This window comes from Oncorhynchus tshawytscha, linkage group LG13 (genome assembly GCF_018296145.1).
Source record: "Oncorhynchus tshawytscha isolate Ot180627B linkage group LG13, Otsh_v2.0, whole genome shotgun sequence".
In the NCBI taxonomy this organism is placed as follows: domain Eukaryota; kingdom Metazoa; phylum Chordata; class Actinopteri; order Salmoniformes; family Salmonidae; genus Oncorhynchus; species Oncorhynchus tshawytscha.
The window spans coordinates 21,625,014-21,651,514 of NC_056441.1; the positions used below are offsets into that span (position 1 = coordinate 21,625,014).

The 26,501-nt window shown below is 46.9% G+C and overlaps 3 protein-coding genes across 9 annotated transcripts in view; 2 read left to right on the forward strand and 1 right to left on the reverse strand.

Annotated features, from left to right (window-relative positions):
* Nucleotides 1–302: 302 nt before the first annotated feature.
* Nucleotides 303–4,645, forward strand: tomm7 (translocase of outer mitochondrial membrane 7 homolog (yeast)). Its single transcript, XM_024441077.2, has 3 exons — nt 303–488; nt 3,241–3,289; nt 4,207–4,645. Exons 1-3 carry the CDS (start codon nt 386–388, stop codon nt 4,220–4,222), a joined length of 168 nt encoding a protein of 55 aa, XP_024296845.1. The 5' UTR covers nt 303–385; the 3' UTR covers nt 4,223–4,645.
* Nucleotides 4,646–5,522: 877 nt separating this feature from the next.
* LOC112264462 (interleukin-6-like) lies at nt 5,523–26,501 on the reverse strand. 4 transcript variants are annotated; one of them, XM_042295331.1, is made up of 6 exons: nt 26,370–26,501; nt 25,425–25,493; nt 7,736–7,932; nt 7,475–7,591; nt 7,077–7,220; nt 5,523–6,663 (listed from the first exon to the last, which is right to left on the reverse strand). In XM_042295331.1, exons 1-6 carry the CDS (start codon nt 26,392–26,394, stop codon nt 6,409–6,411), a joined length of 807 nt encoding a protein of 268 aa, XP_042151265.1. In that variant the 5' UTR covers nt 26,395–26,501; the 3' UTR covers nt 5,523–6,408. The 4 variants fall into 4 exon arrangements, 3 of the variants coding, with proteins under 3 accessions (XP_042151265.1, XP_042151266.1, XP_042151264.1); XM_042295332.1 differs by having other exon boundaries at nt 26,124–26,501; XM_042295330.1 differs by lacking the exons at nt 25,425–25,493; nt 26,370–26,501 and having other exon boundaries at nt 7,736–8,937.
* Nucleotides 25,626–26,501, forward strand: part of LOC112265821 (rap guanine nucleotide exchange factor 5) — a 66,993-nt gene continuing 66,117 nt past the window's right edge. The window contains exon 1 of one of the 4 annotated variants that reach the window (XM_042295327.1): nt 25,626–26,164. In XM_042295327.1, coding sequence (XP_042151261.1) covers nt 26,009–26,164 — 156 coding nt within the window. In that variant the 5' untranslated portion in view covers nt 25,626–26,008. The remainder of the gene's footprint in view (nt 26,165–26,501) is intronic. The other 3 variants (XM_042295326.1, XM_042295328.1, XM_042295329.1) reach the window with 3 other exon arrangements.

A 26,501-nucleotide genomic window follows, 5' to 3' on the forward strand; every position in this document is an offset into this window, starting at 1 on the left:
TTTTAACTCTACAATAGCCTTTGTCCTCTTCCCACGTGTCTGAATTTTCCTTGTTTTACTGTCCTTGTGAGAACACAATTGTTTTTGCTTTTACTATCATCCTAACATGATGGCCAAGCTCTCAATCCAAAACATCTGAGTGAAAGTATGCAACCATCTGTGTATGCATGTATTTATGTGTATTTATGACCATTTTAGGCGTAATGTTGCTACTGTAGGCGCAGATTAACATTTCCTATTGCGTCCACAAAGTGGCGCTCGTCATATTTCTGATTGAGCCAACTATCGCAAAAAATCTAAACCACCTGCCACGCTTTACGGCAATGCGTCGGCTTCCTCTTTTTCACGTCCTTCAGAACCAGAACCAGTGAACCAACTAGCTACCATGGCGAAGCTCAGCAAAGAGACCAAGCAGCGGCTGCAGACGGTGTTTCAGGCCGGACAGTTCGTCATCCGCTGGGGTTTCATCCCCACCGTGCTCTACCTTGGTCAGTATGTGGCAAGTCGGTTAGCTAAGAGTGATAGCAGTTCGGGTAGGGGGATATGTCCAAGTGACAGTATTTGTACTGTTGTAGTATGTTGCAAGGCTGAGATTTGTTTATGATTAACAAATTCAAGTTAGGGGAACCTCGCTTGTGTAACGCGACCACTGCATGCATTTGGAATTGCATAAACAGCTCTATGTTTTCCCCAATTTCGGTTAGCTAAACAACGTCCGAAAATATATGGAGATTTGTGGCCATAGTGTGACACGGGGACTCTGTCATATAACAGCTAAACCACAGCTAGCTCACAGTGGTCGGTGATCATAGCCAGTGGTGCGAATGGGGAAACGAAGCCAGTGAGACATTTCCTGAATTAGCTACCGCAGGAACACCCCAGCTGTCAAGGGAAGCTAGCTAACTAAAATTAGGCAAAACGCACGTTTGGGACTCCTGCTGTTGGTCGGTGTGTTTGTGCGGCTTTGCGTGTTTCTCGGGTGAGATCTCCCACGGGAGAAACCAAATTCCTAACCATAAGCCCAGCGTTTCCCAAACTTTTGCCCTAGCACTACAGAGCTGATAAAATAATCGAAACTTTGAGTTGACTATGGGGAAATCTATTGGAATTCATTAACTTTTTGACAGCATCCCTTTAGATTTAAACAGCTTTCGATACGTTTGCCCATTGAAGAGGTGGACGTGAAGGGCAAAACATTCAGGAGATGAAAGGGGCTCAAACCCCTCATACCCCACCATACCATGAGAAATCTGTCTTCATCACTCGAAAATATAAACGGTTGCGTTTGAGATCATTTAAAAGCTTAGTGTTGTCAAACTATTTTATTATAGGCATTTTTAAACCTTTTACGTCAATGTAAAAACGTGTAAACTCATATTTTTTTTCATATCAGCATATTGTTTCTTAGACCCTAGTTCACATCATTTGAAGTTTTTGTGTTGTGCCAATTGAGACACAACATGCTCTTGAATACAGGGTAGGTGTCATTTCAATCATAAAATAGACTTCATAGAATTGACATACCTTCAGACCACTGCAATTTAGCAGGTACACCAGTGACCTTTTAAAGGAATCGATGTTGAATGTCAAAGGAGAAAAGGTCAATTTTATATAACAAAATATGCTTTTTTTTCCCCCAGAACCTATAAAATGCTTTGACAACCATCTATCTTTTCCAGTGATGACATGGATCTCTTATGGTATGGTGGGGTATGCAAAATGGGTCAACTTTCAGCCCCTTTATCTCTCAAATGTTTTGGCATTCAAGTCCAAAGTCACTTTATGAGCGCTTCTACAATGGGTATGGAAGGTTTGGTGAAGTTCAAAAGAAGCCTTCAAAAAGTGATTGAATTAAAATGGGGTTACCCTTATTTGAATCAGTGGTGTAGTGCTAGGGGATAAAACAAAATGTTCACTCGTTAACCCAATAGGAAATACCTTCTTGGGTCGAGGGTGAGACTGATTTTTAAATCACAAGCAGGGCTACCTCATGAGACTGTGAGCCCGACTTTCTGCCTTCTGTCCAGCAAAACCTCTCTCTACTTCTTTCCTTCTTCAACCTCTCCTACTGCCTTCTCACTTTCTACCCCTCTCCCTCTAACTGCGTCCCTACTTTCCAAGTGTGTTTCCCTCTGTGCTAACTGAGGGTTAGTGTGTGCGTGCATCATGACCTGTATTCATAGACCAATGCAGATTGCTATTGTCATCAACCTGCTACAGGCTGGGCTAATGTTAATGCTAGCCCAGGGTAGGCCAAGGAGGACCCTGCCAGTTTCGGTACCTGATCAGTAGTTACATTTAGCTCCAGGGTAGGAAGGAAATAGTTACAGCTTCTCTGGGAGGGAGATAATTACACTGGGGAAACCCTGAGTGCCACAAGCTGGCATGGCTACACAGTACACACACACACATACGCTAACTATCTTCAGAGAAAGTGATGGGGAAACCCAGAATGTCTGCATGTGTCAGGAATGAGGACGTTGATGCAATGTTCTAGCATGAGTGAATGAAGTGTTGCAGAAACAGAAATGTGACTTATGAGTTAATTCATAGAGCATTGCTGCTATTTTCTATTCCCCTCCCCCTCTCTCAGGTCCAATAGTAGGTGTTGGAGACTCAACACCAGGGTTGGGGTCAGTTTGAATTGAAGTCGATCAATGCAGGAAGTGATTGGAATTTTGAAATGAACTAATAGAAAAACATTGGAATAATATTTTCTCAATTTCGGGTTTATTGAGAAGCCAATTTTTTCAATTATTGAATTGGAATTTCAGTTTACTTCCTGAATTGACTGACTTAAATTAGAACTGACCCCAACGTGTTTAGTCTCTAACGCCTACAATTTACCCAACCCTGAACAGTCAGAAGCAGTGGGTGGCTGTCCTATCGCTTCTGACCAGAAGATTGGCTGTCCTAATCAGTTAATTTCCAGAAGATTCTAGATGTTTAATCGCCACCATTCGTTGACACCCACAGCTTTTAGCCGTTCATCTTTGCAATATGTCTTAGCTAGAGAGAGAGAGCGAGAGAGAGAGAGAGATTGACCTCTTCTCAGGAACACGCTACTGATGCTAGATAACTACATCACTTGTGTTTGAGATTGTTTTATTGGAATCCGCTCCCATTTGAACAGACGTCACATTACGCAGGCTTTGAAAAACGAAGCTCGGGAGTGCAATTAATGTTTCTACAACGATTTGCTTTTCTTCATCTCTGCTCTCTTTTGTTTTTGATGTACAGGTTTCGCACGAGGGGGGGATCCTGGTATGCCGGAGCCCAACATCCTAAGGTGCGCTGTGTGTGTCTGTCTGTTTTTGGTTTGGCCATCTGATACAGGGAATGTTAAGTTGGCTGACGTTTTACATGCCGTAACCAGTTGTTTGTTTTTTGTTTAACTTTTTTTTGTAACTTATTTTGTACATAATGTTGCAAACCATCAAACAAGCAAAGTGTCAATGCACGATTAAGATTGAATCCTATTACACCGGCTCCGACACTCGTCGGATGTGGCAGGACTTGAAAACTATTACGGACTACAAAGGGAAACCCAGACGCGAGCTGACCAGTGACTCAAGCCTACCAGACGAGCTTAATTCCTTTTATGCTCGCCTCGTTATTGTTCTACTTTGTGTTATTTTACTTTAGTTTATTTGGTAAATATGTTCTTAACTCTTCTTGAACTGCACTGTTGGTTAAGGGGTTGTATGTAAGCATTTCACGGTAAGGTCTACACTTGTTGTATTCGGCGTGTGACAATGTTTGATTTTGAATACGGTATCATGACACTGGTCAAAGTAGTTAAATACATAAGGAATAGTGTGCCAATGGTTCTGGTCAAAGTAGTGCATTTATATAGGGAATAGGTAGCAATACCATAAATAAGATTGTTTACTCAGGCTGTTTTCCATTGAAAGAAATGGTCATGGTTCCTGTCTAAGTGGGCGTTTCTACTCACGTGTGAGCATGCTTTTCCTGCCTGATCTCATGGTTCCTCAGTAATATCTGGCATGCTCACGCGAGAGAGGGAATAGCTGGCTCTGCTCTACTTATTGTGCCCACCTGTCCCGGCCAGAAAAAAATTGCCAGTGAGATGTCTCACCCTGTGGCACCCCCTAGATGAGGGAGTGGGGTGTCTTGCTTTCTCTACCATCTCTGGCCATGCCATTAAGACAAATGTAACCTATGACCTTGTTTTCTCTCTTCCAGTCTGCTGTGGGGCTGAGGACAACCCTGACCCACCCAATCACCACCTCCCACAATGGTCATGTGACTCCCAGCTGTCACCACGGAAGTGGATGCCATCTTTCCCTCAACAATTTCTATATGGCCCATATATTTTAGGCTGGTTGGAACTTTCTTTGTCACTTCACGTTTGGGTCGGAGACTTGAAGCGCTGAATTCCCTGTCACTCTGAAACACCAAATGGCGGGATGGACATCTTATTCTGAAACTGCACCTTTACGGCTTGGTGACGGACCATTTTTCTCTCATTTTGTTTCCTGTCAATTTGGAAACATGTAAAACCTCATCTTTTCATTTGGTCATGGATCTGTGTTTGTCTATTTACCTCATCATCCTGTATAAAATGTCTGCCTGTTGGTTGAAAATGGACCTGAGTTTGTCTATAAATCACCTTTTGAGAGAAGATTACTGTTTGTTTGGTTTGATTTTCGATTTATACCGTGACATTCTATTTTTTTCATGGAACCTATACATTTTTATGGGCCTAATAGTAGCCTAAAGCCATCCGTTAAACGGTAAAAAAACAAACTTATCTTTTTAATTTCTCATAAACACAACCAGTCATGACGTTTTCATCTTATTAATTAACCATTTTTCCATCCAACCTTTATGGGGGTAAAGTACATGTCGGGTAAAAAATGTCATGACTGGCCTTATGGAAACAGAACATTTGTCAGTCAACTTTCCAAATGTCGACAAAGCAAAATACGCTAGACAAAGTGTGATCTTTTTGTGTCTGTAAAATTAATTTAGTGAGAAATGGTGGTGGAAACGCCTTTATGCGCAAATATTTATATGATAACCCATATCGAAGTCACGGGATGTTATGGTGTGTGGTCCTCCAACTATGACTTGGGAAAATGTGCATTTTTATTAGGCTACAGATGAAATAACTTACAGTACATTCGAAAAGTATTCAGACCCCTTGACTTTTTTCACATTTTGTTAAGTTACAGCCTTATTCTAAAATGTATTAAATCATTTGTTTCCCTCATCAAGCTACACACACTACCCCATAATGACAAAGCATGTAGACTAGCCTACCCGCACTGTATCTGCGAGCTTTTGGCTAGAGCGCATGACACCAGACCAGAGTAGGCACATTTGCTATTTAACGCAACAGTTTTTGTGACAAAACTATCGGTAGAGTTGAAAATGCGATGGAAACACATTGGACTTTAGATTTTTATTCAGTATATGAGAACTTAAGTGAAAAACACCACTGGTGGGAAAACGAAATCTCCTAGCTACTGTCAAACAAATAACTTAAAATAGGCTACCTTCGCATGTTCGTCCACTCAAATAATTCCATGCACTCGTGCCGTTTGATTAATGGAAAAAAGCATCTGTTAAAAAAATACCAAAAAGTGTAATGACATTTGGCGATTGTCATTGAGTCAACACATTCTTGTCGCCTGAATTAATGTATGCGTCTTGCTGACAGAATGACACCTACCGACAAGTGGATTTTTTAAAATATTTTTTTGTGATGACGTGAAAATAACCATCTTGTTGAAACAATGTTTGGTGAACAACATATGAGCAACACATTTCTCCTCTCAGATACCATTTATTATTCCTTTTTATATCCAAAACATTTGTCACAGTTAGAGCTGGGACGATGAACTGACAATTATCGACACCGACCATACTGATCACTTTTCGCATGCATTTTGCTGATATCGTTCATTACGATAAGTAGCCTATACTAGAGAAATGTCAAGTTCGAAATTAAATAAGTTTGCTAATATGGTTGGTTGTTAATTGGACAATTGAAGGCTACAACGATCAAACTCGTAGTAGTCACAATCAATGTAGTCACTAATGTACTGTAAAGGGCACTTCGAGATAAATTTAAGTCTGCTTGAAATCCATCAACATGTCATAATTAGAAAAATACTTTGAGTCCATTTGTGTGAAAATAAATAACATTTGCTATAAAAAAATATATAAATATGTATTTTTATAACAAGTTTCTCGAAAGTTGGGTACAAGAGACACAAAGCTGCTCGAGATCAAATAAATTAATCAGATTAAATAAATTCAATACATTTTTCATCTCAACCATAAATACATGAATAAATATATAAATAACTGTGTTTTGAAGTTCAGTCAAGTATTACATTCAATAAATAAAAATAAACAGCTGATTCAGAGAATAAGACATCAGTGCAGGTTTTTACTCCAAGCCTGATCTAACACACCTCTGCCCACCATAGTGATGTCATGGTTACTGGCAGCCTTCGCCCCTCTTCTCCATGTGCGGAGGGCTGTCTTGGTGTCGACCAGGAAGTGACGTAGTTCCCTAAGGATGGCGTGAACGCTGGTCTTCCTCTCCCACTCTATCCCTGTAGACACCTCACCCAGCACACGCTCCCTCTCACTGGCAGACAGGTCCTCTACTACCTCAGCAGCCTTCATCTAGAGAAAGAGAGGATACATTAGGTCATCTGTGTGCCACAAGATTTAGCCAAATCCTAGGTATCTGGTGGAACTAAAGCAAGTCTAGGAAAATCTGCCCACAATGAAAGTTTTAGGACCTATAAATACATTATATGTAGTCATTTCTTACTCCAATGTTTGTAAAATAAAAAATAAAATAAAAATTACATTTAATTTTGATATCATGGATGGTCAGTCCTTGCATCCATAGCTCTGTCTATGAATTTGATAGTTACATTTGTCCAGGCCCATCCCTCAGCTCTTTACCAAAACAGTGGCGGTGAGGAGGTTTGTTATTGTTTCAACTGCAGATTGCACCTTTAAGTAGTATAATGAAGTAGTATAATGATTGTATTTAAGTAGTACTATAACATAATATAACTATTACATACCTTGTCTTTGAACAGGCCTATCAAGACAGTAGTCTGGTGCATGACAGAGGGGAGCAGGGTGGATTGTGGGTATTCAGCCTTAACGTGCTGGAGAAGAACATGGTACACCTGCAGACCATGACTGATCTTCTGCAGACATGCCTCCTATAGGAGTGGACAACAAATACTTTCAATCAATTAATACATTTAAAAAAGTACTCCCTAGATTCATCTAGAAGGAAGAAACAAGGAGAGAAACCAGACTCAAAATGTCAGCCAGTAAAGATGTCTGCATGATGCTGCCTCAAGGTTTCATTTCTAGGATTTTTCATTTAGATCACAAAAGGAATAGCTTGCCTTCATGATTTGGACTTAATTCCAGACACAGGTCTTAGCCATTCATTCAACTTTATCTATACCTTGTTGTAGTTTGAGGTGGAGCAGGGGGTCTTGGAGAGGTGTGTGGGGATGGAAGGGACCTGGTACTGTATGAATGATGACATCTCTTCCACTGGCTTCTGAAACTCCTCCACAAACTACAACACAAAAGGAGGAATAAAAGTTAGACTTTTCAGATTGGTTTAATTGGTTTTATTTTCAAAGTTAGTATTGTTGTTTTCAATTATAACGTTTGAAGAGCCATTTACAATATAATACAAAGTACATGTAAAACAACTCACCTGTTGGTCTCGGAAGTTGATCACTTCCTGAACGAGCAGCTTGATCACCTTGATCACGTTCTCCCATATCGGCGGCGCGCCCGGTTCACCGGAGAACGATTCTACCGCGAGCTCCTCTCCAGAGGTCCAAACTGGCGCGCTGGGCACTGGACTCCCGTTAACTACCATCACCACGAGCACCGATAAGAGTGAGAGGTCTGAATGAAGGAGGAGAGCAAGAGAGGAGTTAGTGATAAAATACAAAACACAACCCAGTTTATTTGACCAGGTAGAACGGTAGAATAGTGTGACGTCCGACTTACAGTGTGTAGAAGTCATGTCCCAGTTAATTGTTTTGTCGATGCTGTGTCCAGTGACTCTTGAGTGATGCTGAAGTTGGTAGGCTACTTGTTTGTCTGACCGATGCTACATGCGCAAGCATTTATATTCTTACACATTGCAAGTGTTTCCTCATCTCCTTCCCCTCACCCCTCCCCTCTCCTTTTATATCATCATTATCAGTTAGAGATATTGTCTTAGTCCCTAATGACACTCTACTCCTACATAGTGCACTAGTTTTGACCAGGGCTAGGACTTTGGTCAAAAGTAGTGCACTATCTAGGGCTCTGGTCAAAAGTAGTGCACAAGGGAATAGGGTGCCATTTGGGACAGAACTTACAAAAATATTACTACAGGAAGTCTCTAATGGAGAGATATTACTCTGTCATCATATAACCTGTAACGTTACACATGTCACCAGGTCTCTACTCTGCACCATGGAACACTCAGACAGGTAATCAAGCCTAATAATCTAGAATGCAGGGTTGGGGTAGTTCTCTCAATGCATGTGTTTAATCAAATTCAAGAATTAAGTTCCGTTCATTCTTGTATTCTGTATATTTATGCAACTCAATGAGAGGTAGAAGAGATGTGAGGATAGGGAAGAAGAGACAAGATATAGAGAGGAGAGGTGAGGAGAGAGGAATAAAGGCGTCTCCGCGTTGTCTTGTAATATGGGGCTGCACCCCAGCCCCACAAATTATTCATAATCTAATAGGGCTATTTTGTGCTGTCATCTGGGCGCAACAAGTCTAGTAGTGAGAGCATCATGGGGCAGTTTCACTTCACTAAGAAAATTCCTAGAAAACCCCTCTAAGTGTCCTTCTTTTCAAAATACATTAATACAGTGCATTTGGAAAGTATTCAGACCCTTTCACCTTTTCCACATTTTGTTACGTTACAGTTTTATTCTAAAATGTATTAAATAAAACATTGTCCCCATCAATCTACACACAATGCCCCATAATGAGAAAGTAAAAACAGGTTTTACGAAATTTTTGCAAATGTATTAAAAATAAAAAATGGAAATATCACATTTACATAAGTATTCAGACTAGTGGTGCAACGGACCGTAGTTGATCCGTGATCCGTAAGGATCAACCCCCACGTTACGCTTTAAACGTGTGGCCAATATCATACCGCTTTCTTGTGGCACAATGCCTACACACCGTAATGGTGTTGTCCACCACCATATTTGACAGGGAAGCCAAAATGCTCCCATACATGAGACTTGAATGAAGCGAGAGGCTTTTCCAGTTCTTCAGCTTCTCCGCTAGCCGTGGCTGTCACTGCTCTTTTTTCTTCTTTGCAACGCGAGCATCCAGGATTGATTCGTTGGGATTCAACATGTCCCGTTCACGTGAACAGTACACGCAACTGCTTTAAAAACATCAAATCAACCTTCAGGCGTCAGAGTAGAACACAGCACGCATCTATCTGTCTTGTCTTTATCTTTTCACTGCATCGAGATTTAGGGAATTATTACTTTAAAAAGTAACAGCGGCAGTAGAACTGTATTTCACACTCTGATGGTTAAACTTTGCAATTGATCGGTGGTTCACATGGGTGCCGAACCGTGGGGGGTGATCCTTACAGTTTTACTGCCGCTGTTACTTTTTAAAGCAGTTGCGTGTACTGTTCACGTGAACGGGACATGTTGAATGGACAAGGCATGTAGGCATTGTGCCACAAGAAAGCGGTATGATCATGGCCACACATTTAAAGCGTCATCAGCCTGCTGTGTCAGTGACGGGAGCCAACTCAGCCAAGAGACACAACTTGTCACTGCGACATTTAAGCAGCCCTTTGCTGCGGAATCAGACCGAACTAAAGCCATCACCAAATCTATTGGGATGTTTATCGCTGCAGATATGAGTCCATATTATGTTGTGGAAAACAAAACTTAAAATACGGTGAAAGTGCTTGAGCCACGCTACGAAATCCCCTGGCGCACCCACTTCAGTATGAAGATCGTGCCAGATCTTTATGAACAGGAAAATATCATAATTGAGCACTGAAACGGCACTGTCTGTGTCTATGATCCTACCTCTGAAAACAAGGATTCTACAATCCATGTCCACAAGTGAGGAAGACAGCACCATCACTAGAGATGCCAAGGCTGCCATTAGAGAGGACCTGAACCCCAGATATCCCCAGAATGTACAGGACTACCTTCATAGATCTACTGCACCGGATCCAAGGTTCAAGTCCCTGTCTCACCTAGACCCTGCCCTACGCTGGAAAACATACAGTGAGCTCAACATTGAGATTGTGGCCACTGAAGAAGTAAAACAATAAATAAGAGTGAATTACTTACATAGTAAATATACTGCAGTCTAATCTTAGTCAATGCTATTGCTATTAGAATCATCCATTTTAAATGTGGAATTACAATGGCTTATTAAAAGTTATTTATACAATTATAGTTCTATGAAATATGAAAATATATAATTCGTTTAATAGATCAAGTCATTTTTTTCTGCAGGGCCAAGCCATAGAGCCGACAGGAGCAGACTCAGAGGCATCTCCTCCACAAAATAATTTGGCCATGAAGGAGCTTTTCGGGGAGACCTTTATGAGCAAGGACACAAGCAAGAGGGTGTTCTCCACAGCAGGGGCCATAGTGACTGCAAAGAGGTCGACCCTCTCCCAGACTATGTAGACATTCTCATCTTTTTGAAAAATGATTTGAAGTTATAAGCTCAGGTCTGCTTTGCTTTCTTTCTTTACTTTTTTTTTTGATGCCAATTCCCTATCACAGCATGCCAATTCCCTATCACAGCATGCCAATTCCCTATCACAGCATGCCAATTCCCTATCACAGCATGCCAATTCCCTATCACAGCATGCCAATTCCCATATCACAGCATGCCAATTCCCTATCACAGGATGCCAATTCCCTATCACAGCATGCCAATCCCCTATCACAGCATGCCAATTCCCTATCACAGGATGCCAATTCCCTATCACAGCATGCCAATTCCCTATCACAGGATGCCAATTCCCTATCACAGGATGCCAATTCCCTATCACAGCATGCCAATTCCCTATCACAGCATGCCAATTCCCTATCACAGCATGCCAATTCCCTATCACAGCATGCCAATTCCCTATCACAGCATGCCAATTCCCTATCACAGCATGCCAATTCCCTATCACAGCATGCCAATTCCCTATCAAAGCATGCCAATTCCCTATCACCTCCGGCATTCAGGGGAGTACTGTCATGCCCTGACCATAGAGAGCCCTCGGGGTTCTCTATGGTGTAATAGGTCAGAGGGTGACTAGGGGGTTTTCTAGGTGTTGTGTTTCTGTGTTGGTGTGTGTATGGTTCCCAATTGGAGGCAGCTGATAATCATTGCCTCTAATTGCAGATCATACTTAGTGTGTTCCTTTTCCCACCTGCGATGTGGGATATTGATTTTGTATAGTGCCTATGTGCGCTACGTATTTGCACGTTCGTTAATTCTTTGTTGTTTTGGGAAGTTTCACTTTAATAAAAATGTGGAACTCTACTCACGCTGCGCCTTGGTCCATTTATTTATATAACGATCGTGACACGGCCAAAGGTGCTTAAACAAAGTACTGAGTAAAGGGTCGGAATACATGAGATATGTAAATCTGTTTTTGTTTTGTCATTATGGGGTATTGTGTGTAGATGGATGAGGGGAAAAAACAATTTAATCTATTTTAGAATAAGGCTGTAACGTAACTAAATGTGGAAAAAGTGAAGGGGTTTGAATACTTTCCGAATGCACTGTACATTCTCTAGTTGTCAAGGCTCAAGAGAAGACCCAGATGCAGACAGTTTTGAAGTAACAAAAGTTTATTACATAAATGGGGGCAGGCAAAAGACAGGTCAAGGGCAGGCAGAGGTCAGTAATCCAAAGCAGAGCCCGAAAGGTACAGAACGGCAGACAGGCTCAGGGTCAGGGCAGGCAGAGGTCAGTAATCCAGGGCAGTGTCACAAGGTACAGAACGGCAGACAGTCTCAGGGTCAGTGCAGGCAGAATGGTCAAAACCGGGAAAACTAGAAAACAGGAACTAGAGAAAGACAGAAGCACGGGGAAAACGCTGGTTAGGCTTGATGAAACAAAACAAACTGGCAACAGAGAACACAAATCAAATCAAATCACAGGTATAAATACACTGGGGATAATGGGGAAGATGGGCGACACCTGGAGGGGGGTGGAAACAAGCACAAAGACAGGTGAAACAGATCAGGGTGTGACAGTACCCCCCCTCTAGGGGCGACACCTGGCATCCTACCTGGGTGCAGACCTGGTTGCCCCGGGTACCGGCGTTGGATCTCAGCGATGAGGCCTGGGTCCAGGATGTCCCTAGCGGGGACCCAGCACCTCTCTTCCAGGCCATAACCCTCCAGGTACTGGAATCCCCTGCCCCATGGTCGAACATTCAGGAGTGGCCTTGATGAGACGGGGGAGAGGGGTGTGCCTGGAAACAGGAAACTGTGGGCTGTGGGACATAGGTTTAATTCTAGACATGAAAAGTGGGACGTATACGGAGGGTACGGGGCAACAGAAGATGAACAGCAGGGGGGCTAATGATCTTGGATATGGGGAAAGGGCTGATAAAACGGGGGAAAAGTTTGAGGGACTCCACCCAGAGGGGCAGATCTTGAGTGGACAGCCAAACACAAAGCCAGGGTCGGATGGCAGTCCGCTTGTTGCCGATACCTGGAGGTAGTCTTGAGAAGAGCCGACCGGGCTCTCTTCCAGGTATGGCGACAGCGGTGGACAAACATCTGGGCAGAGGATATGCCGACGTCTTCCTCTTGCTCCGGGAAGAGCGGGGGCTGATAACCCAGGGAATGCTCGAAAGGCGAGAGCCCGGTGGCAGAGCAGGGGAGGGTGTTGCGGGCGTATTCAACCCACATGAGTTGCTGGCTCCAGGTGGTGGGGTTGTCGGAGACAAGGCAGTGAAGAGTCGTCTCCAGGTCTTGATTGTCTCGCTCCAACTGGCCGTTGGACTGAGGGTGGAGCCCGGTGGACAGGCTGGTCGACGACCCAATGAGTGTGCAGAATGCCTTCCAGAACAGGGACGAGAACTGAGGACCCCGGTTGGAGACCATGTCCACCGTGAGTCCATGGATCCGCAAGACGTGCTGCACCATGAGCTGGTCTGTCTCTTTGGCAGAGGGTAGCTTGGGGAAAGGAAGAAATGGGCGGCTTTGGAAAACCGATCCACTACAGTCAGGATGGTGGTGTTGCCATCAGACGGGGGGATAGAAGTCCAGGGACTGTGAGGGACAGGCAGTGGTTGAAGGAGACCAGCAGGAGCTTGCAGAGGAGTCTTGCTTTGTGCACAGATCGTGCAGGCGGCGACAAACTCAGAGACATTCGGAACCATGTTAGGCCACCAGAAGCATTGCCGCACAAAGGCCAGGGTCCGTCTGGAGCCCGGGTGGAAGGTAAGCTTGGAGGAGTGGGCCCACTCCAGGACCGAGGGGGGGACAGCGTCAGGAACAAACATCCATTTATCTGGGCCCCCCGGGGTTCGGCTGGGAACGCTGTGCCTCACAGACCTGCTTCCTTATTCCCCAGCTGAGTGCCGTTGCCAGGCACGAGGTGGGAAGGATGGTCTCAGGGTCCGAGGGTGTAGCAGTGGAGTTATAGCGGCATGACAGCGCATCCGGCTTGATATTCTTGGATCCCAGTCAGTAGGAGAGGGCGAGGTTAAACCGGGTGAAAAGCAGGGCCCACCTAGCTTGCCTGGAATTGAGACGCTTGGCGGTGCGGAGATATTTCAGGTTCTTGTGATCCGTCCACACAATGAACGGATGTTCCGCCCCTCCAACCAGTGACTCCACTCCTCCAACGCCATCTTCACCACGAGAAGCTCACGATTTCCCACATCGTAATTCCTCTCCTTGGTGTTGAGGCGATGGGAGAAGGCACAGGGATGTAACTTGAGGTCCAGGGCAGAACACTGGGATAGGACAACCCCCACTCCGACATCTGAAGCATCGACCTCCATCACGAATTGACGGGACGGGTCAGGATGAACCAATATGGGAGCAGTGGTGAAGCGGTGCTTGAGGTTCCAGAACGCCCAGTCAGCAGCAGGGGACCACGTGAACGGAACCTTGGGAGAGGTGAGAGTAGACAGGGAAGAATCCAGGGTGCTGTAACCCCGGATAAAGAGGCAATATAAGTTGACAAATCCCAGGAAACATTGCAGCTGCACTCTGGACGTAGGCTGGGGCCGCTCTCACTGTCCCGGGATACATCTGTACATTCCCTGCAGCAATGATGTAACCAAGGAAGGGGATGGAATTCGCATTTCTTCGCTTTCACAAAAAGCTGGTTCTCCAGGAGGCGCTGGAAGACGTGGAGAACGTGTTCTTGGGCTGAGTGGGAGAAAATGAGGATGTCGTCGAGGTACATGAAGACAAACCGGTTCAACATGTTGCGGAGAACGTCATTAACCACGGCCTGGAACACAGCTTGGGCGTTGGTAATGCCAAGTGGCATGGCCAAGTATTCGTAGTGACCACTGGCCGTGTTGAAGGCAGTCTTCCACTTGTCCCCTTCCTGTATCCGCACCAGGTGGTAGGCGTACCGCAGGTCCAACTTGGTGAAAACGGTGGCTCCCTGGAGTGGCTCGAAGGCCGAGGTGATGATGTCATTGAGGCCCCGGTAGTTGATGCATGGGCGCAGGGTTTTGTCCTTCTCCACAAAGAAGAACCCTGCGCCAGCGGGGGAGGGAGAAGGACGGATACACCCTGCAGCTAGGGAGTCCTCAATGTAGGTCTCCATAGCCTTGGTCTCCGGACACGACAGAGAGTACAGTCGTCCCCTGGGCGGTGTGGTGCCTGGGAGAAGGTCAATCACGAAGTCATAGGATCAGTGCAGAGGAAGTGAAGTGGCCCGGGCCTCACTGAACACCTCCTGGACACCTCCTGGTACTCCGCGGGAATGGTGGCGAGATCCGGGGAAACTTCTGAGGCCACAGGAAAACGTCAGCTGTGCTGACTTCAGACAATGGGTGTGGCAGAATGGGCTCCAATCCATGATGGCACCAGCAGTCCAATCTATGAGGGTATTGTGTCGCTGGAGCCAAGAGAATCCCTATACCACGGGAACCTGAGGAGACTTAATTAGCATAAATATGATAGCCTCGCTGTGGTTCCCTGACACTCGTAGGGTGATGGGAGTGGTATTGTGGGTGACCCGACCTATAGAGCGTCCGTCCAGCGCTCTAACGTCCATGGGAATGGAGAGGGGCTGAGTGGGGATGCCCAGCTCGGACACCAGGGTAGGGTCCAAAAAACTCACATTGGCCACAGAGTTGATGAGTGCCCAGAGAGATTTCAACTGGTTCCCCCACAGCAGGATGGCATGGAAAGGGGTGCGAGTAAGGGGAGAGGAAATGTTCTCTGTATGGCCCACCACAGTACTCGTCCCTACCGGTGAGCCTGGTCTTTAGTGGACAGGAGGACACAAAATTACCAGTAGTCCCTCAACACAGGCAACTCTTTGTGTGAATCCGGTGTAGACGTTCAGCTGGGGACAGCCTAGATCTGCCTAGTTGCATCGGCTCGGGAAGAGGAGAACTGGCAGACATCGGATACTCTTGGGGAAACTTGGGTAGCCTCGGGTCCTCTTGGCCACTCGTTTATTCCACCTTTTCGCTTTAGAGCAACCTCAAAGTACTTGGTCCGCTCACACGGCATTGCGGAGCTGGTCCGAGTCTGCTACGTCCGTCATGGCCAGTTCGTACTGTCAAGGCTCATGAGAAGACCTAGATGCAGACTATTTCAACGTAACAAAAGTTTATTGCAAAAACAGGGTGGGAGGCAAACAACAGGGCAAGCAGAGGTCAGTAATCCAGAGCAGAGTCCAAAAGGTACAGAACAGCATGCAGGCTCAGGGCAGGCAGAGGTCAGTAATCCAGGGTGGTGTGACAAGGTACAGAACAGCATGCAGGCTCAGGGCAGGCAGAGGTCAGTAATCCAGGGTGGTGTGACAAGGTACAGAACAGCATGCAGGTTCAGGGCAGGCAGAGGTCAGTAATCCAGGGTGGTGTGACAAGGTATAGAACAGCATGCAGGTTCAGGGCAGGCAGAGGTCAGTAATCCAGGGTGGTGTGACAAGGTATAGAACAGCATGCAGGTTCAGGGCAGGCAGAGGTCTGTAATCCAGGGTGGTGTGACAAGGTACAGAACAGCAGGCAGGCTCAGGGCAGGTAGTATAGAGCCTAATGAACCCTGCTCAGGTAGAGCTGAACGAACATTGGCCACCGCTCTGTGAGTGAATCAACTGCTGTGTTAGTTTGCCACGGTGCTTGTATTTGGCCTATAGTTTTAAAACCTGAATTGATATGGAATCTTTGATTGTTCTTTGGCCTTCATCTGTGGCGGTTTGCTGTGTGATTCTAGTATTCTGCTTTTGACACACACACACTGGTTGTCCTAAACATGATGTCCTATAAGAAATGTCCATGCACATGGCAATTGAAAGTCCAAGGTCCAGTGTCTATGATGTCAATTTGTCAGTGTTTGAGGGAACGATTGGACTTCCCTGACGTCTTCTCTCTCAGGCTGAGACTTAGTCAGGCTAAATGTTTGAAGAATTCTTTCCTGGGAATCGGCTGGGTTGCAGTTTCAAGTGTCATTCTTAAAGCAACAATTCACGATTAGGATCTGCCCTGGTTAGATTTCACAGTTCCAGTCAATTCAGAAAGTACGCCAAACTGACTGGAATTTAAATGGAATTGACACCGACCCTATTACGAGGACACATTCATATCCACACTAATGTAACACTATTCGCTCAGGTTTGTTATGTTATTAAAGCATTCCTGTGGTTAGTTTTGTTTGTATTAAATTGTAGTGTTAGTGTCTACTTGTGGGGCTGAGACCCTGAGTCAAAGTAAAACACATGTCTCCCCCCTCCTAGAATGCAGACACTTCTCCTGAAGAGCTAAACACTTAAGGCCCTAATTTTGCTAGATCAAAGTATGTGTGTAATGGTGGGGATATAAGTTATCACATAAGTTGCTATTGTATTTATAACTGCATATTCTGATAAACTTAGTCAGCCAGTTGCACTTTCCTTATCTACATTATTTCCTGTCTTCTCATGCTCTTGCAAACTCTCTATTCTCTGTTTTTTTCTCTCTATATACGTATTCTCGGAAAACTCTGGCAGTCTGTGACGGGCTCCGATTCCACAGAACTACTAGGCTTGTGTCAAGAAGCTTGCGTAATCACTTAATGAAATCCTCTTTGATTTATACAGTGTCTCTTTCTCAGAATGTTTTCCCCCTCTCTGCCCCCCATTGTATTGCTCTTCCAATTCATGACTCTGACTGTGACTGTGTCTACACTGACTGTGTCTACAGAGGGGAGATGTAGGCCCTTATCCAGAAACAGCCCCTATGCAATTAACACTTCCCTAGGCCCTAGGCATTTCCCATAGTCCCTACTAGGAGTAGTTAGTGGTAGACTAGGACTAGTTAGTAGTAGACTAGGAGTAAGAGTAGTTAGTGGTGGACTAGTTGTAATACAATATTAGTAGTACACTGTTTAAGTAAGTAGAGGGTGAGTGTGACTGGGTAAAAGTTAGGAGAGGAAAACCATAGTCAGCAGTTTATAATAACTAGAGTTAATCAGAGGGAGTTGCTGTGATCGTAGGAGAGATGGCGAAATGGAGATATGCAAAAAAAGAATGGTTTAATAGGGAAGCGAGAGATACTGTAGGAGGGATGCCATGCTAGATCATAGTGCTTGTATTCATGAAGCGTCTCAGTAGGAGTGATCTAGGATCGGTTTTGCCTGTTAGATCACAATAAATACAATTGCATTGACAGAGGGGACCTGATCCTAGATCAGCACTCCTACTCTGAGACGCTACTAGTCACAGACACATCAAAGTTCTGTCTGGATGCATACCACTGCTGCACTATTTGGTGAGATAAGTGTCTTCCAGTAGTGATCGCTAGAGGGCAATGAAGCATTTCACCGAAATAAATGATAACCATACATGACCTCAACCTCTACAGTCGAGCAGGGACATCTACTGGTCAAAGAGAGAGACTGCAGCTCTGCACCCACCACAGCAGAACTGACCCCAAGACCTGAGAGGATGGTGTGTGTGTGGAGATAGTAACAAAAGCATTTGGCTGCACATGCTTTAACATCTGCTGAACTGTGTATGTGACCAATAAACTTTGATGTGTGTGTGTGTGTGTGGAACAACGAGGAAAATATTTATGGTTAATAGATAATGGTTTATAGTGTGTCTTCTAGAATGGGTCAACATCTCAGTCTGTTCCATTTTTAGAATCTTCATGTGTTCCATCAGAAGCTTAAGGCTCTTCTCCTCCTCACTGCTCTCTTTTCTCCTCTGTGCTGCTCTATCCTCTCCTCTCCGCTGCTCTATCCTCTCCTCCCCACTGCTCTATCCTCTCCTCCCCACTGCTCTATCCTCTCCTCCCCACTGCTCTATCCTCTCCTCCCCGCTGCTCTATCCTCTCCTCCCCGCTGCTCTATCCTCTCCTCCCCGCTGCTCTATCCTCTCCTCCCCACTGCTCTATCCTCTCCTCCCCACTGCTCTATCCTCTCCTCCCCACTGCTCTATCCTCTCCTCCCCGCTGCTCTATCCTCTCCTCCCCGCTGCTCTATCCTCTCCTCCCCACTGCTCTATCCTCTCCTCCCCGCTGCTCTATCCTCTCCTCCCCACTGCTCTATCCTCTCCTCCCCGCTGCTCTATCCTCTCCTCCCCGCTGCTCTATCCTCTCCTCCCCACTGCTCTATCCTCTCCTCTCCGCTGCTCTATCCTCTCCTCCCCACTGCTCTATCCTCTCCTCCCCGCTGCTCTATCCTCTCCTCCCCACTGCTCTATCCTCTCCTCCCCGCTGCTCTATCCTCTCCTCCCCACTGCTTTATCCTCTCCTCCCCGCTGCTCTATCCTCTCCTCCCCACTGCTCTATCCTCTCCTCCCCGCTGCTCTATCCTCTCCTCCCCACTGCTCTATCCTCTCCTCCCCGCTGCTCTATCCTCTCCTCCCCGCTGCTCTATCCTCTCCTCCCCGCTGCTCTATCCTCTCCTCCCCTATACTCTATCCTCTCCTCTCCACTGCTCTATCCTCTCCTCCCCACTATCCTCTCCTCTCCGCTGCTCTATCCTCTCCTCCCGCTGCTCTATCCTCTCCTCCCCACTGCTCTATCCTCTCCTCCCCACTGCTCTATCCTCTCCTCCCCACTGCTCTATCCTCTCCTCCCCACTGCTCTATCCTCTCCTCCCCACTGCTCTATCCTCTCCTCCCCACTGCTCTATCCTCTCCTCTCCACTGCTCTATCCTCTCCTCCCCTGCTCTATCCTCTCCTCCCCACTGCTCTATCCTCTCCTCCCCACTGCTCTATCCTCTCCTCCCCACTGCTCTATCCTCTCCTCCCACTGCTCTATCCTCTCCTCCCCACTGCTCTATCCTCTCCTCCCCGCTGCTCTATCCTCTCCTCCCCGCTGCTCTATCCTCTCCTCCCCGCTGCTCTATCCTCTCCTCTCCGCTGCTCTATCCTCTCCTCCCCACTGCTCTATCCTCTCCTCCCCGCTGCTCTATCCTCTCCTCCCCGCTGCTCTATCCTCTCCTCCCCACTGCTCTATCCTCTCCTCCCCTGCTCTATCCTCTCCTCCCCTGCTGCTCTATCCTCTCCTCTCCACTGCTCTCTCTTCTCCTCTCCACTGTTTTCTCTTCTCTTCTCCACTGCTTTCTCTTCTCTCTCCACTGTTTTCTCTTCTCTTCTGCACTGCTTTCTCTTCTCCTCTCCACTGCTCTTCTCCTCTCCACTGCTTTCTCTTCTCCTCTCCACTGCTCTATCCTCTCCTCTGCTTTCTCTTCTCCTCTCCACTGCTCTTCTCCTCTCCACTGCTTTCTCTTCTCCTCTCCACTGCTCTTCTCCTCTCCACTGCTTTCTCTTCTCCTCTCCACTGCTCTATCCTCTCCTCTCCATTGCTCTCTCTTCTCCTCTCCACTGCTCTTTCTTCCTCTCCACTGCTCTCTTCTCCTCTCCACTGCTCTCTCTTCCTCTCCACTGCTCTCTTCTCCTCTCCTCTCCACTGCTCTTTCTTCCTCTCCACTGCTCTCTTCTCCTCTCCACTGCTCTATCCTCTCCTCTCCATTGCTCTCTCTTCTCCTCTCCCTCTGCTTTCTCCTCTCCTCTCCTCTGCTTTCTCCTCTCCACTGCTCTATCCTCTCCTCTCCATTGCTCTCTCTTCTCCTCTCCTCTGCTTTCTCCTCTCCTCTCCTCTGCTTTCTCCTCCTCTCCACTGCTCTTTCTTCCTCTCCACTGCTTTCTCTTCTCCTCTCCACTGCTCTATCCTCTCCTCTCCACTGCTCTATCCTCTCCTCTCCACTGCTCTATCCTCTCCTCTCCACTGCTTTCTTCTCCTCTCCACTGCTCTTTCTTCCTCTCCACTGCTCTCTTCTCCTCTCCACTGCTCTCTCTTCTCCTCTCCATTGCTCTCTTCTCTTCTCCACTGCTCTCTCTTCTTCTCCACTGCTCTCTCTTCCTCTCCACTGCTCTCTCTTCTTCTCCACTGCTCTCTCTTCCTCTCCACTGCTCTCTCTTCCTCTCCACTGCTCTCTCTTCCTCTCCACTGCTCTCTTCTCCTCTCCACTGCTCGCTCTAACCTCTCCTCTCCACTGCTCTCTCTTCTCCTCTCCACTGCTCGCTCTAACCTCTCCTCTCCACTGCTCTCTCTTCTTCTCCACTGCTCTCTTCTCCTCTCCACTGCTCTCTCTTCTCCTCTCCATTGCTCTCTCTTCTCCTCTCCACTGCTCTCTTCTCCACTGCTCTTTCTTCCTCTCCACTGCTCGCTCTAACCTCTCCTCTCCGCTGCTCTCTCTTCTCCTCTCCATTGCTCTCTCTTCTCCTCTCCGCTGCTCTATCCTCTCCTCTCCACTGCTCTCTCTTCTCCTCTCCACTGCTTTCTCTTCTCCTCTCCACTGCTTTCTCTTCTCTTCTCCACTGCTTTCTCTTCTCCTCTCCACTGCTCTTTCTTCTCCTCTCCACTGCTTTCTCTTATCCTCTCCACTGCTTTCTCTTCTCCTCTCCTCTCCACTGCTCTATCCTCTCCTCTCCATTGCTCTCTCTTCTCCTCTGCTTTCTCTTCTCCTCTCCACTGCTCTTTCTTCCTCTCCACTGCTCGCTCAAACCTCTCCTCTCCGCTGCTCTCTATTCTCCTCTCCACTGCTCTATCCTCTCCTCTCCATTGCTCTCTCTTCTCCTCTCCACTGCTCTTTCTTCCTCTCCACTGCTCTATCCTCTCCTCTCCACTGCTCTCTCTTCTCTTCTCCTCTCCACTGCTCTCTCTTCTCCTCTCCACTGCTCTTTCTTCCTCTCCACTGCTCTTTCTTCCTCTCCACTGCTCTATCCTCTCCTCTCCACTGCTCTCTCTTCTCTTCTCCTCTCCACTGCTCTTTCTTCCTCTCCACTGCTCTCTCTTATCCTCTCCACTGCTCTCTCTTCTTCCTCTCCACTGCTTTCTCTTCTCCTCTCCGCTGCTCTCTCGTCTCCTCTCCACTGCTCGTTCTTCCTCTCCACTGCTCTCTCTTCTCCTCTCCTCTCCACTGTTCTAACCTCTCCTCTCCACTGCTCTCTCTTCTCCTCTCCACTGCTCTTTCTTCCTCTCCACTGCTTTCTCTTCTCCTCTCCACTGCTCTTTCTTCTCCTCTCCACTGCTTTCTTTTCTCCTCTCCACTGCTTTCTCTTCTCCTCTCCTCTCCACTGCTCTATCCTCTCCTCTCCATTGCTCTCTCTTCTCCTCTGCTCTCTCTTCTCCTCTCCACTGCTCTTTCTTCCTCTCCACTGCTCTATCCTCTCCTCTCCACTGCTCTATCCTCTCCTCTCCATTGCTCTCTCTTCCTCTCCACTGCTCTTTCTTCCTCTCCACTGCTCTTTCTTCCTCTCCATTGCTCTATCCTCTCCTCTCCATTGCTCTCTCTTCCTCTCCACTGCTCTTTCTTCCTCTCCACTGCTCTTTCTTCCTCTCCATTGCTCTATCCTCTCCTCTCCATTGCTCTCTCTTCTCCTCTGCTCTCTCTTCTCCTCTCCACTGCTCTTTCTTCCTCTCCACTGCTTTCTCTTCTCCTCTCCACTGCTCTTTCTTCCTCTCCACTGCTCTTTCTTCCTCTCCACTGCTCTTTCTTCCTCTCCACTGCTCTATCCTCTCCTCTCCATTGCTCTCTCTTCCTCTCCACTGCTCTCTCTTCCTCTCCACTGCTCTTTCTTCCTCTCCACTGCTCTTTCTTCCTCTCCACTGCTCTATCCTCTCCTCTCCACTGCTCTTTCTTCCTCTCCACTGCTCTATCCTCTCCTCTCCACTGCTTTCTCTTCTCCTCTCCACTGCTCTTTCTTCCTCTCCACTGCTCTTTCTTCCTCTTCACTGCTCTATCCTCTCCTCTCCATTGCTCTCTCTTCTCTTCTCCTCTCCACTGCTCTCTCTTCTCCTCTCCACTGCTCTTTCTTCCTCTCCACTGCTCTCTCTTATCCTCTCCACTGCTCTCTCTTCTTCCTCTCCACTGCTTTCTCTTCTCCTCTCCGCTGCTCTCTCGTCTCCTCTCCACTGCTCGTTCTTCCTCTCCACTGCTCTCTCTTCTCCTCTCCTCTCCACTGTTCTAACCTCTCCTCTCCACTGCTCTCTCTTCTCCTCTCCACTGCTCTTTCTTCCTCTCCACTGCTTTCTCTTCTCCTCTCCACTGCTCTTTCTTCTCCTCTCCACTGCTTTCTTTTCTCCTCTCCACTGCTTTCTCTTCTCCTCTCCACTGCTTTCTCTTCTCCTCTCCACTGCTCTTTCTTCTCCTCTCCACTGCTTTCTCTTCTCCTCTCCACTGCTTTCTCTTCTCCTCTCCTCTCCACTGCTCTATCCTCTCCTCTCCATTGCTCTCTCTTCTCCTCTCCACTGCTCTCTCTTCTCCTCTCCACTGCTCTCTCTTCTCCTCTCCACTGCTCTCTCTCCTCTCCTCTCCACTGCTCTATCCTCTCCTCTCCACTGCTCTCTCTTCTCCTCTCCACTGCTCTCTTCTCCTCTCCTCTCCACTGCTCTATCCTCTCCTCTCCATTGCTCTCTCTTCTCCTCTGCTCTCTTCTCCTCTCCTCTCCACTGCTCTATCCTCTCCTCTCCATTGCTCTCTCTTCTCCTCTGCTCTCTCTTCTCTTCTCCACTGCTCTTTTTTCCTCTCCACTGCTTTCTCTCCTCCTCTCCACTGCTCTATCCTCTCCTCTCCATTGCTCTCTCTTCTCCTCTCCACTGCTCTCTCTTCTCCTCTCCACTGCTCTCTCTTCTCCTCTCCACTGCTCTTTCTTCCTCTCCACTGCTCTCTCTTATCCTCTCCACTGCTCTCTCTTCTTCCTCTCCACTGCTTTTCTTCTCCTCTCCGCTGCTCTCTCTTCTCCTCTCCACTGCTCTCTATTCTCCTCTCCACTGCTCTCTCTTCTCCTCTCCACTGCTCTCTCTTCTCCTCTCCACTGCTCTCTATTCTCCTCTCCACTGCTCTTTCTTCCTCTCCACTGCTCTCTCTTCTTCTCCCCCACTGCTCTCTATTCTCCTCTCCACTGCTCTTTCTTCCTCTCCACTGCTCTCTCTTCTTCCTCTCCACTGCTCTTTCTTCTCCTCTCCACTGCTCTCTTATCCTCTCCACTGCTCTCTCTTCTCCTCTCCACTGCTCTTTCTTCCTCTCCACTGCTCTCTTCCTCCCCACTGCTCTCTTCTTCCTCTCCACTGCTCTCTCTTCTTCTCCCCACTGCTCTCTATTCTCCTCTCCACTGCTCTTTCTTCCTCTCCACTGCTCTCTCTTCTTCCTCTCCACTGCTTTCTCTTCTCCTCTCCGCTGCTCTCTCTTCTCCTCTCCACTGCTCTCTTCTCCTCTCCACTGCTCTTTCTTCTCCTCTCCACTGCTCTCTTATCCTCTCCACTGCTCTCTCTTCTCCTCTCCACTGCTCTTTCTTCCTCTCCACTGCTCTCTTATCCTCTCCACTGCTCTCTCTTCTCCTCTCCACTGCTCTTTCTTCCTCTCCACTGCTCTCTTCCTCCCCACTGCTCTCTTCTCCTCTCCACTGCTCTTTCTTCTCCTCTCCACTGCTCTTTCTTCTCCTCTCCACTGCTCTTTCTTCTCCTCTCCACTGCTCTATCCTCGCTTCCTCTCCACTGCTCTATCCTCGCTTCCTCTCCACTGCTCTAACCTCTCCTTTCCCCTGCTCTCTATTCTCTCCACTGCTCTTCTCCTCTCCACTGCTCTAACCTCTCCTTTCCCCTGCTCTCTATTCTCTCCACTGCTCTAACCTCTCCTTTCCCCTGCTCTCTATTCTCTCCACTGCTCTAACCTCTCCTTTCCCCTGCTCTCTATTCTCTCCACTGCTCTCTTCTCCTCTCCACTGCTCTCTCCTCTATCCTCTTTTCCTCCCCACTGCTCTCCATTCCTTCTTCTGTCCTCTCCTTCTCCTTTTTCCTCCTCTCCACTCCTTTTTCTCCAGTGTTCAGTTGGAAGTGAATTGTATCCACGCCCCAGTAGCCACATGCACTTTTCAATATTTAATCAAGTTTGTTTGAAGAGCTCCATGATGGAAAATAGGTTTACTCCTGTTCTCGCTCTTTCTCTCACCCCTCCTCCTCTAGTCTCTCTCCCTCTTCTCCCAGTCTCCCCACGCTCTCTGTACAGTAGATACAGACCAAGCCATAATACCACATACAACACCTAAACCCAAAATCTCTCTGGTCTGAGAGATTATGGGCCTAACTGACCCCTAACCCCTGACCTCGCTGGTCTGACCATAGCCTTACGTAGGCTAAATCCTGATTCTCTACCCTTCTCTCAAAGTGTGCACGTGTACACTCCGTCATGGATTTATCAATGGTGGAAACTCCCTCAAGTCAATACTTAGACCAATCCAATGGTTTTAAATCCACGATGGGAGTGTGCAAGTGCATGCTTTCGGAGAAGTGTGGAGAATTGGGATGCAGCATTTGTGCACTTGTTGTGCACAATTGTAGTGAGATCCAAACTAGCCACTACCCAGAGTGCACTGGGACAACGTTGAGACACAGAGAGTATGTAGGGTGATACACTCAAATACACTTACATAAACTAGAAATGGGCTGTGTGTAATCAGAGTGGCTGAAAATGGCCAATTATGTGAGATTAAGACTCACGACTCAAGACTTATCAGTATAACACACGACATCTCAGTTATACAACACACACCTACTGGCCTATTGTATTGACCTCAGTCCATTCACTCAGACCTGTGTGTGTATGTATGTGTGTGTGTGTGATGTAGGTTTAGAGTAGATTTAATAGCTCTCACACACTTACACCCTGATGGTGTAGCCTAATGGCCCTTTGTTTACCTATCGAAATTTGAGCCGCAGGTGAGGCGATGACGTCGCCTCCAGTTCGTCCTTTCCACCATTTTGTTTCTAAATGCAACAGAAAAGACAGAATTTACAACTCTTTAATACAACATTTATACACAGGCCCTCATTTGGCAACATAAAAACACAGGCAACATAAAAACGCAGCCTAAATGTGTTAATATTATCAAGATTTATCTAATTCGGATTTTAAAAAACGGGGATATGTTAAGTCGAAAATGTATTGAATGTTTAGCAAGGTGCTACGACTCCTCTACGTCTGACAGATGGAAATTATGCAATGATGTTCTTCTGCACCTGCAAGTCCCCCTCCCCTGCACACACACATAACACATTGATAGTACAAGGGAGGAGGACATTCGGGTGGAGCAGCGTTGCGTGCTGCAGCGGATTCTCTGTGGGTCGTTAACGCGCGCGGTTCGTCTGTTGCAGAACAGGTGTAGGTCGGTGTGTGTGTGTGAATAAGAGAGGCGACAATGAGCCGTAGCTGGCGTGTCTGTGTGTGAGAGGAGCAGGAGTAGAAGAGAGAAAGAGAGAGACAGACAGACAGACAGACAGACATGGAGGACTCTGAGTCCGGTGGAGAAGATGGTATGGTCGGCGGCTGGCGGTGGAATAACCGAAACACCGGGGCTCGAGACCAGACTCAGCTAAGGCAGAAGATCCGGGATTTACCTGGACTGTTGAAACATGGACTGCACCGAAGGAAGAAAAGCGTGAGTATCGACAGAAAAATGTCCCTTCCGTGTGTGTGTTTTGGTTATTCTTTACGGTCGAGTTACCTCCTATCTCTGTCACGATTCACCTAGATGTGCTGTTGTTCCACACATGACCTCACTGTACCACCGTGTGTACGCTCGTGCTCTACAGGCTCCCGCCATTCATTGGTTACGTCCAGAATGTGTTTTTTAGATGCTGTACCTATGCAGTAGCCAAGGCAACACATGTCTTGGTCCAGTTTTGAATCAGTTTCACCAGAGATGTTACTTGCCCATTCATGTAGCCTACTGTAATGCCCCCTTGGATTCTAGGGAGCGAATATGTTCTCTGACA